The 12004-nt window shown below is 41.3% G+C and overlaps 1 protein-coding gene across 1 annotated transcript in view; it reads left to right on the top strand.

Annotated features, from left to right (window-relative positions):
• The window catches only part of LOC108803095 (microsomal triglyceride transfer protein large subunit-like), a 62800-nt gene that overhangs the window by 39891 nt on the left and 10905 nt on the right, over positions 1-12004 (top strand). Inside the window, exons 12-16 of the mRNA XM_018574941.1 lie at positions 171-385; positions 631-719; positions 4139-4260; positions 8087-8311; positions 11572-11696. Coding sequence (XP_018430443.1) covers positions 171-385; positions 631-719; positions 4139-4260; positions 8087-8311; positions 11572-11696 — 776 coding nt within the window. The remainder of the gene's footprint in view (positions 1-170; positions 386-630; positions 720-4138; positions 4261-8086; positions 8312-11571; positions 11697-12004) is intronic.

A 12004-nucleotide genomic window follows, 5' to 3' on the forward strand; every position in this document is an offset into this window, starting at 1 on the left:
CCCCCCTCCCAGTCCTCAGATAGTTGAGTACCACATTTTTAAAGCATGCCAGTTTTCTGCATCTATAAATGTATAAATATTATTACGTGAGCTGTGTATTGTGAAGGACATTCTTTGCAATATAGAACATAATGTTTGCAAGCAAGAAATAATTCATGTCTTAATTATAGAGGGTGAAGGACACCATGAAGAGTATCTTCCATCAAGCACACCAACAGTACGATAAAAAGAGCCGGCTTATGGCAGCAGAGACTCTTTTGTTAGCCGATTGCTCTTTGGAGGACCTTAAAAGCATTTCAGCGGGTTTAGTGCTGTTGGACATGGAATCTTCCAAGTTACTGATATCCAAGCTGCACAACAGGCTGACCCTCCACCACCCATTAAAGTAATGATTTCATTTTAAAATGGAATATGCTTTGGAATATATGAATATTTATGAAGAAATGTTTAATAAAAGTATGTGGATTGGCCTGAGACAAATTATTTTGTGGCCTAAAAGAATTCATGATATAAATCCATTTTAGAAAGCAGAAATATAAGCTTTACAGGACATTTAGAGTCAGGTTTATCTACTTTAAGACTTCGCATTGCTTACAATGTTTTTATGTTTTTGTTCTGCGTGAAATTCAGCAAGACCCTTAGTAAGGGTGTATTTTACCGTAATTATTGGGATTTGTCGAAAGCTGGAAGATCAACTGTGTTTTCTGGATTATTGACTGGTAAGTTCATGAATAAATTTACTGAAAATCTTAAAGAGTGTTGTGGCATATAACAGGTGACTAATGAGGTTATTATGGAATTGTTGATATTATATTTAGTATTGTTGGTACTGCAAAAAGGATATTGCCCACAGAGAACTGCTAAATGTGCCTGAATATGTGGATGTTTTGCAATTCTGCAGGAACAAGATATCTTAAATTCCTAGGTATGGGCACCTGCCAAAGCCATTACTTGGGAATATGACGCTTCCTGCTTATTTTACTATTTAATTTTATGATAGAAGGAATAAAACGTAATGGTGAGGGTAGAACTGGGAACCCTACACTGGGGAAATCTTTCTGATTGAATCCCTGTGTCACGCAGCCTATTTGAAATATCAGTTTTGGGTTGTCTTTTCCATTCACTTGAGCCATGACTTCTCCTGATTGCAAATTACATATATGTCTATGTGAAACTTTTGGATTTTCCTGTTATGATCTCTTAATACATGCACCATATAGAAAAAGACTTCCGGTAGCTTTTCTAACTTTGCATTTACAGAATAGACAGAATATCTACACCTACATTTGTCATTATAATTTAGTAATGAACACTGTAAATGAAATGAATGAACTAATGAACATACCTGTTTCGACCTGTATGTGATATATGTATGTGATATAGGACAATCAGTGAGGTTGTAAGGTTAGTGCTTAGGATGTGAGCTTCTCTTCAGAGATTTCTCATATTTAGCCATCATATGCAGAACAGAAGTTAGAAGTAATTATATATGTGAATGCCTCATCTAATGCCTGTGCTCCTCCTCCGTCTGTGAAACCAAGCAAAGGATTGAGATCTCAGTCAAAGTACTGAAAGCAAAGATGGGGAAAAGCAGAGCATTATCATTCATGTGCACAATTCCTAAATATAAAAGCTGACATGTGTGATATGAGTAAATGTCTGAAGCTGACGGGCTTAAAAAAAACTCACAGTGGAGGTTTGACAAAATTGTCATCATTAACAGTTTTCTTTTTTCTTCGGTATGAGATGAATCAGGAAAGTAATGATATATAAGCAGCAGATGTATCTTGGGGTACAGTTAAAATCCCAGAAGGAAAGTAGCACTCTTCCATCTGAACAATGCCCAATAATGCAGTTACTATCAATCTGCATCAAGTATGAGGAACATAAAGTGATAGATAATTCATTTAAACTCCCAGATATTCTGCACTAGCAACATATGCAGCCTGCAAACACAGGAGATTCAAAAAGTTACTGAAAAAACACTGACTTCGCATTGTCTTTTGATGATATGCAACAACTTTAAGCTTTCTTTTGTGGTGACACTAAACCTTAAAAATGCATTAAAGTACCCTAACTATTAGCAAAAATGTATCTTATGTGTTTATCACTCGGCTGTAGATCCTCAAATCATTTCTGAACTGGTGCCAACACTGTCCTTCCTTCTGGAGGGTGGCAACTTTTGTTCCCCGTGGTCCCTGTGTGTGTTGTAACGTAGCCATTGCTCCAAGCTCACTCCTGTGATGGACTACAAGTTTACTAATTTGTATTGAGATTGTAGTCCATCATGGGAGTAAGCTTCGAGTGGTGGCTACTTAACAACACACACAGGGACCATGGGGAACAAAAGTAGCAACCCTCCAGAAGGAAGGACAGTGTCAGCACAAATTCAGAGATGATTTGAGGATCTACAGCCGAGTAATACACAAAAAAGAGAGATTTTTGTTAATAGTTAAGGTACTTGAATGCATTTTTAAGATTTAACGTCTGAGTTTAGTGTCACTTAAATTTCACTGCAAGACACACAGCCTGTGCATTAGACACCACTTTAAGTTTAAAAATTCTCCAAAAAAAAATACTTTACTTACATCCTATCTTTTGGGTTCAGGCGTGGGCAAGGTACATATCTTTTTTCATCTTCTGATTGGTTTTTCAGTGTTTTTATTGGGGCTGGGGGTTAGATCATATTATTGATACCAGGAAAAAAAACAGGTGGTTGAAGATGAATGGGACCAGGAATGCAACTTCAGTACTGAAATTCCAAAAGTGCATCTAAACCCAAAAACAAATTAATTTTTATATATTGTAGCTTCCCAATCCTTAAATGTGGTGACTGCAGTGGTTATTTTTTTTAGTCTTTGTCTCCTTAATTTTTAACCGCTGATCCGGCCAGTAACACACATCCTGTCTTAGGTAGGCTCCACTCTATGGGGGAGCAATGGGGCCACCTAAGGACAGCAGCATTGTCAACTTGTGGAGAGGACAGAATTAGTGTTTCTCCCTTTTGGCATAAAGGTTTTACATAAATGAATAAAGGCCAACCATTGCATGCACCCCTGTCAGTGTTAAATGGTGTATCTCGACCCTCTATTTGCCACATTTGCTGGGCAGCTTGGTCTTGTACGGGTAGATGAAAAATAACAGACCTATGGCTGGTTCACCAGGTAAAAATAAAGGAAAAGGAAACCTAATGCAGCTAGCAGGATAAAGATTGGTAAGCTGCAGTATATTATATTTTGGATTTAGATACACTTTAATAGATATCTCCCAGTACTTTCCACCTATGCTCTTCTTTATTTCACTTCCATTCAAATTGTAAACTGCTTTTGGCAGTAATTCAGACTTGCTAAAAGCAGAATTGTTCTGTAGCAAGGCTGCTGAAAAGAGAACATACAGTAGCTACTTTATAATAAGACTCTCTATTTGAATTCACTAAATGTGACTTAACAAGTACTGATAATGCACACTTCGATTGCCTTATCATCAGCAGAGCATTGCTGGGAAATCTCATCTGTAATCTCATGAGATCTCAGGGAAAGGCATTTTTCTCCTCTGAGATGATGTGCATGATCACATGTCCTGGTCACATGTCTAGTCACATATGCCAGAAATCCAGGAATTAAAATAGCTAGTAATCTTCCCTTGGTAAACACAGGAGAAGAAAAGAGAAATAAGGTATGCAAAGAATACAGAGCCAGCAATTATCTAGAAGTATGTGTTTATAGATTGTCATTACTAAACGTTTGTAAAGGTTTGTTTGTTGTTTTTTTCAAAGATATGGGTAAAAGGATCACTTTAATGAAACACGGCTTATGAGTAAATACATTCTGCTATAATATAAACTGAAGCCATCGTGAAATCTTTTTTTTATTATACTTATCTCTTGGCAGATTTTCTCATGAATGTATTAAAGGCTTCAGAGAGTAGCCTGACAAATGGCAATAGGGGGAATTGATCAAAACTGGAGCACATGGTATGTTCCAGAAAAGCCCAGTCAGAGGCCATATGGAATTCCTTCCAGTGACCCTAAAAACCTTCCATTGTGGAACAGTATCTCCTTCATACATGTCTTTAATAAACTTAAAATTCAATTATATTAAATTTTGACATATACAGTATTTGTATTCATTTTTTTCAGCTACAGATGAGATGGCATCCACATATGGTCTGGACCTTCTGTTCACCGAGTCTGGGCTACTGAAAAGAAGTGTATCTGAAATCACATTATTTGACCGCAACCATCATCTCAAGACACTGCAGGTTCAATTTAAAACTGTATACAGTATATGATAAGATGATATGAAGGCTACAAAAAGACAGAGATCCCCTTTGCCTCCCACCCCCACCCCATGCCTGCCTGAAGCAACTCAATGATTTCTGTATTCAGCTAAGCTGTGATAGCATAATTCATTGCAGTATCTAAGCATTCTACATTTCTGCTTTGGACTGACATCATCATGATGGTGTGCTTGAAATTCCACAAATTACTTTTAGTTCCAGTCTGGCACATCATGAGCCGTGGCCAAAAGCAGTGTTCCCCTCTACTCTCATCCCTGCAGTTCTTACACCCGAGTGTAACATTTTACAAGACCAACTGAATAACTTTTACATTTTGATTATTTTTTGACACTTAGATCAGGATGTCAAAGTTGGACTGTTTGCATAACAGTTTAAAATGGATTACTAGAATAAGCAGAAATCCACAACTGCCACTTCCCCAAGTGTATAGCAATACAAATTTGTAGGCGGGGTTCACTCTTGGGGTGTTGCGTGTGTGTTCCTTTTGGGTTGGCTCTGTGTAACCCCGTGTATGCAACATGACACCAGGCACCTCACGGTCAGGGGCCTCGGCTCTGGCCTCGTGCAAACAACTCCCACACGTGTAGTACTGCGCACACAGGGCCTCATGGCTTCCACCGCCTCTGCGGTATTCGGCGCTTCCTCCACTGTAGGGAGAAAGGCTACCATGAACGGCACCCTATGTCGGGCATAGCCTCATTTGCACACCTACCCTCCTCAGACAGGTTACAGCCACGATACAGTCCCACATCACACTCCTGTAGAACCCCACCTTCTCAGAGGTTGGAGGGAGAAGAACCAGTCCACACAGATAGTCTTTTCTTGATTTTACTTGAAAGAATGAACATGGTATGGAGCATACATTTCAGCCACCCCCGGGTGGGATGACGGCACATTTCTTGATAGTTGCATAGCGATACAAACTAGAGAGAGAGACGAACACCCCAGGTGCAGCCCAGAGTCCACGACTCACTTCGGCCAAGGCCCACTGGCAAATATCGTCAGTCTTACAGCTTCCCACTATGCTCTGGGAAACTGGGGAATCTCTATAGCTCTACATAGTCCTAGGCCTGGTCCTGTCCTTCCCATGGACCAGCCTGTGTTTTAGAATCAGTCTCCCTCCGGAGACTTCAGCTCTCCTGTACTGTTCTCTGCTTTCCCCTCTCGGGCGCCCCCTATAAATCAGCTCTCCTGGAACACAGAGTCTCCCCAGGCCAGAGCTGTATCTATCTCCAGGGCCCCATGGGGCATCTAGTGGCCGTTGGCCGTACTGCACCTACCTACATTCCCCCACAGTTAAATATAGTACACTCCTGTACTAGCTACATGGACTACTGACATAGACGATACCTTCTACCAAGGTATCTCAACAGGTTCTACTCTGTATCTGCAAGGGCCTAACCCCTGCCTCCTAACTAGGCTTCTAACACAAATCCTACCCCCTCCCAGGGCTGGGCTGCACCGTCACCAACAGGGCATTAACTTTTTATATAATACACATTAGTCACATTATACAATGCACATTAGGGTAAAACCACCATCCCACATTCCTTGTACAGGAATAAGATACTCTCTGCATTTTTAAAATATCAAATTTCTCACATAAAACAGCATAACGAATTGCACGGTTAGTCAGAGACCTTCCTTAATCATACACGTGAGACACTCTGTATGTATATGTACACTAGCCAATATCTTACTCGGTATGCATTAAAACATTTGAAACACTCAGTGCAATATAGTTTTCAAACATATATACTGGAACATCATAGCATAGTAATCTTCACCCTTCCCATAGGGCAGGAACATCCGGCCTCCTAAAGTTCGCAGTAGTACGGGTCGGGGTACCGCTTCACCTGCCCCGTACTGGGATCCCTCTCCGTGGCGGACTTAACCAACTCCGAAGCCCCAGGTTTGGACAAAACGATTCTGTCCTTGTACACGACGGCCATAGTGGAATTCCTCAAACACCACTCCAAAACGGGCCTGGTATGGATTGTCCTCGGTCAGGCGACGTTGTGGTTTGGGGACCCCGATATGCTCACAGACGGCCTGCTGATAGATATACTGTCTCTGTTCCTCTAAGTGATCAAACAGTTCCTCCGTAACGTAAGGAAAGTCCCACCCGTATTCTAGGGCCACGAACTTGTTGAAGTACCGCTGTAAGCGGGACAAACGGGGAAGTTCTTTCTCCAACCCCTTTCCTCGGGGCAAACAAGCATTCACGGACCTCTTCGCCCGGGCCAGACCCCATTCCTGGGCCACTAACCTGTCGGGTGGTGCCCCAGGCGCGCCCGGCTCACTCGGCTGCTCGACCTCTCCTCCCAATTTGGCGGAGCTCCTCCCGGCTGGCAGAGCCTCTTTAACGCTCGGGATTCCTCCGGAAGACCCTTCCAACGGGACCGCGGGCAGGTTTGGCTCCGAGCCAGCCACGAACATCCACCGCTCCTCTAGAGGTGGATCAGGCGACAACGCCAAGGACTGCAAACTTGTCCACAGCTCCCCAGCTCGTCCCATTCGAAGATCAGATGGCCATAGATTACTGCTGGATGCTGCAGAAGAACTGTGTGGGGTGGACCCCGTAGATAAACGAATCACGAAATATTCCAGTCGTGCTGGCGGGACCCTGTGGGGCAACTCTACCCGGTTTGGCTTAGGGGAGACCTCCCACGACCCTCCATACTTCGGTACTGGAGGGCAGGATACGACCGCTTTCTCATCTCCTCTTGCGAGATTATTACGCCCGTCCTAGTGTTCCAATGTGAATTCCTGCGGATTCCACCACTCTGCGCTGGCTTGTAATAACAGAGTGCGACACTCCGGACACCGACTCCAGGGGGACAGATCTGGAGACAGCCTGTGACATGCAGGACACACCGCCCATAACGCTCCTTCCTCTCTCTGAAGGCAATATGCCAACCCTCCGACAGGGTAAAATCGGAGCCCAGTGTCGAACACCGCCTCAGCTCCTTCCTCGTGGTCTTTCACAGCAGACGCCATCTTTTTCTCACGTGCTCTGGCTCACCCTCGCGCTCTCTCTCTAATTAAGCTCCATCTTCTGGGTGGGCTCTGGTCCTTCGCACCCTTTCCAACCAATGAGTTCCTTGATCCTGCCGACTACGCCAATTAGAATCAGTCTCCCTCCGGAGACTCTGCATACAGTCTTAGACTTATGCTCTCCTGTACTGTTCTCTGCTTTCCCCTCTCGGGCGCCCCCTATAAATCAGCTCTCCTGGGACACAGAATCTCCCCAGGCCAGAGCTGCATCTATCTAGTGGCCGTTGGCCGTACTGCACCTACCTACAAATTGGTCCAATCTCTCTGCAGCTCCTTAGTTTTACTGGGATCACAAGCTCCAGTTTCATTTTTCACATACAGCACTATCTACTGGTTAAACGTGATATTATACCGCAACCATTTTTCAAAAAATGAATTGCTGGACTTCACTGAGCAATGCCGCCTATGGCAGGTTTGTTGTTACTATAGAATTAGTGCTTAGAACCAGTTTGGAGGGTTGTGGTTGAACAAGAGGTTAATCAGTGCTAAAATAAATACAGATATTATAGGGGGACACATGTGAACTACTTTCTGTTGATAAGAAAACAAATTTATCACAACATATCACTATTCTCAGATTATAGATGTGCGTTTCGCAAGACAGGAGGAAATTATACTACAATGACCACACATTGATATAGTTTAATATCCCAACCAGCTGAATATTATGATTTGTGGCAGAATTTGATTTAAAATTATGAAGGTATTTATTTATGCTTTTCACATGCAGGTCACAATTGAAGCCCAAGGATTGGAATCTCTAATGGGCAATGATGAATTAGATGAAGAAGGCGAGGATGCGTCGGTTGGAATGTCAGCGGTCTTGTTTGGTGTTCAGCTCCGACCAGTGGTATTTTTCCAAGGATACATGAATTTAATGTCTAAAGTGCTTTCAAGCAGCGGAGAACCTACCAGTGTGGTGAAAGGGAATGTTCTGCTGGTTGATTATCTGCAGGTACATTTTCATATATTATTAGATGATTGATACATCTGTCCTATCAATGTGCCTGTCTGTGCAAGGAACGCTTGAATCTATGTACATAGAGATGTTAAACACTGGACATGCTCACTAGTCTAACAAACTATTCCCATGATATTATTTGGCTATACAATTGTATAGAAACATCAGATAAATGAAAAAAAGATTTCACAAAGTGGCCAAATTTAACAAGAGGAAGAAAATGGACAGTATATATGTTTAAAATGTACGTAAATACAAAACGTTTTTCTATTTTGGATAGGTGGGGAAGGTTTAGACCCTCTGCCAAAACGTGTGTGGTATCTGCCCTTGCTGGGGAGATATCGTCTCTGTGTGGCCAGGTGACCATTGTCAACGAGACACAAAGTAATGAGAAATTAAACATTTTAGAGTTATGAGAACAACATCATTGGAAATCTTCCAATGGGGACAAATGTTTTGATGAGAACTATCTAAGGTGGGAATTGCCTTCACTTTGGGGTCATTTCATCTCACCTCCTGTTGGATCTTCGGGATAGGAAGTGAAGGGAAATGTGAGTTTTAACCCTTCCCCACTGTATCCAAAACTTTAGGAAAAGGTTTTAAAAGTCTACACTTTAGAAATTGTGTCTATACATAACTTTAAGCCAGTAAACAACATATGTACATAGAGACAGGCAACTGATGACCAGTGTTGTTGCCAAGACTATCAAATTTTTATTTATTTTCTCATTATATTCACAATTTATTCCTTCATTCATAAGTTTTAGCAAGTAATCAATATTTTATGTTTTTATAGTTTCCCATAGAGAACACATAAATACTGTATTTCACACAGAAGTTTCCCTTCCTACACCTCTACCAAATAACAAATGGGCAGACTTTTGCCACAAGCAGTAATCTGTAGCAGCCTGCTCAGAATCCATCTCTCAGTGACATTTCCTCACTGCTGGAAGGTGAAATCTGAAATATGCTTTCTCTTGGTTTCTGTCCCATGTACATCACTGTTGCACCTTGCAAAGCCTTAATAAAGTGTATCTAAGGCTAAAAGTTATATTTATATGTTAGATAAAGTAGGAAATGGTTACAATCCCTGCCACTGTGTCCCATTGGGGAGATTTACCTTCAGTTTGTGTCCTGTACAAACAACAATAAATATGAGAAAATCTCTTAAACGTGTAAGAAATGGAAAGTTGTCAGCAAACCAAATGTCCCCTTTGGAAGATTTCCTCTCTAACCCTGTTCTGGTGACTAGTCAAAATTTTGACAAAACTCTTCATTCTAGATGATAAATCACCATGACAAATTTTAAACATGTCCCTACTATTTTGCAAAACTACAAAAAAAAATACTTTATTTAAAATAATTTTTTGGGGAAAACAAAATTCTGTAACGTGTTACAAAAACCATTGTGTAATTTATTGTTATATAAAAAATACCTTTCAATTTCAATCTGCAGCTTCAGTTTTCTAAAACTGTAAAAAAAATCCAACTGTCACTTTCTAACAATATTACAGCTTGGAGGCATTCTGTGCACGTTTGTTTTTGTTTTTGGTTTTTGTTCTTGTTCCCAAAAATATAATGTCCTGCTTGTGAGATTGGCTCAATGCTTTTCTAAGAAGTCTGCAATGAGAATATAAATCACATATTAGGCACCCTTTCTATAGGAGTCTCATGTTTTAATGTATTACAGGTATTTATATAGCGTCAACAGTTTTTACAAATCGCTTTACATAGTGCACATTCCCATCAGTCCATTTGTGGGGAGATATTCCCTAAAGCAGGGGTTTCAAACCTCCGGCCCTCCAGCCGTGGTGGAACTACAAGTCCCATGAGGCATTGCAAGATTCTCACAGCCACAGACATGACTCCCGAAGAGAGATGCATCATGGGATTTGTAGTTTCACCACAGCTGGAGGGCCGGAGGTTTGAGACCCCTGCCGTAAAGGAATGCAGACACTGCCTTCCTTGTAACCAAGTATAAGGCCAGCTCCCTCATGTGTTACTTATGAACTACAACTTAATTAGTTCCAGGTTCTGCCCAGCTGCAAATGGTCCAAAGACCATAGCTTACAACTACCAATCATTCAGAGGCCTAGTTTTGAAGGCAAGCTCTAAACACCCCCCATCCCCCACCCCAAAGGCAGCAACTGCAGTCTATATGCTCGTTTTCCTTTGGTTCCACAATCTTTGGAGAACTCTTGCCCCTCTACAGCCAAGCTTAGTCTATGAGTGTAATCTTCAGCTCTCACTTTTCCTATGAAAAGGTCAGAACTGAAACCCCACAGATTCCTTGCATCTCTCTTCAGTTTCCCAGCCCACAAGGAAGGAATGTCCAGTTTAGTTTTACTAAAACAACTTAATGTTCAATCTAAATAATATTCAATTTACAGGAGGAATAAATAGATGTTTTTTTACCAAATAAATAGCACAAGATTCAGGGGTTGCATTTAAGACTTCATTTGGTGTAATTGTACCGATTCATGCCCATGTGAAGGTAAAGTATCTTCCTGGCTTGCCTTTCTCCAACTACACAAAGTGCCTCCTCCCAATGGGGTACTCACAAGTTGTGGAACAGAACAATTCATGGTTCACTGTGACAGGAGAAACCCATGTTTTGTGGGTCACTCTCCTTTCCACTCCCCCCTAATCTCCCACCCACCTTCCATTATACAACCCAACACAAAGGAATAATTCAAGAGAATGATAGTGCCACAAATAAATAGTTGGTCCAGTTGAATTATTAATCTTGATAAAAGGTTAATAAGTAATACCCAAAGCATTTGAGGGGCTCACAACTTCACCTTTCTCAGGGATTTAACTGGTGCTGATTGATGGGAATACTGGACATTATGAGCAAAGAATTCAGGGTTAGAATGACAGTGTGGGTGCCATACTGATGGGGGACAGTCATTGACAGTAACGTTGCCTAGAACCTAATTGGTGAGACAGAGCCTAAATCCCAGTTACAGGCTAATTAGAATATTGATATTTGCTCAGGTGTTTATAATGAAGACTGGTCATCTTATTCAGAAATCTATCTACCTGAGAGAATACATGGTGAAGTCCACAGCTATTTTTGTTTCACTTTAAACAAACCTGATTTATCTTGAGTGCTATGCAATGTAAAATCTATTATAGCATTATGGTTCAGAACATTTTCATAAGCTATCTCAAATTGCTTTCTGGCATTGAGGTCTGAAATACATTTAGATTATACAGGTTTAATTTGGGCATTATGTTTCCCTGTTTTCCAGTGGTTGCCAATGCAGTCTGGGCTACAGGTCATTGTCCAGTATCAGGTTGGACTTGGTTTAGATATCTCGGCCAACATAGATGTCAGCATCTGGGACCAGCAGTCAAAGACAAACCTCAACACCAAGTAAGATTTCAGCTTCTAAATATTTCTATTTTCTGGTTAAACATTGGCAAAAAAGTTATGTAAATGTGTAAACCTGATGACAATCACTGTATGTTTTATTGGGGACATATTTTTTCAGAGGATCTGCCGGTCTTACAGTCTGTACAAATGAAGAATGTTTATATTTATTTGAAGACTTTATATACCTACATTCACTGTTTATGTTAGGACCTATTTTAATGTGTGACATTTTCTGAATTATAAACATAACAGAAGCAGGTAGCAATGAGGCAGGGAGCTATGGGTGCTGGTGGTGGTGGTGGGGGGTG

This window comes from Nanorana parkeri, unplaced genomic scaffold (assembly GCF_000935625.1).
Source record: "Nanorana parkeri isolate BGI_ZX_2015 unplaced genomic scaffold, ASM93562v1 scaffold51, whole genome shotgun sequence".
Taxonomy (NCBI): domain Eukaryota; kingdom Metazoa; phylum Chordata; class Amphibia; order Anura; family Dicroglossidae; genus Nanorana; species Nanorana parkeri.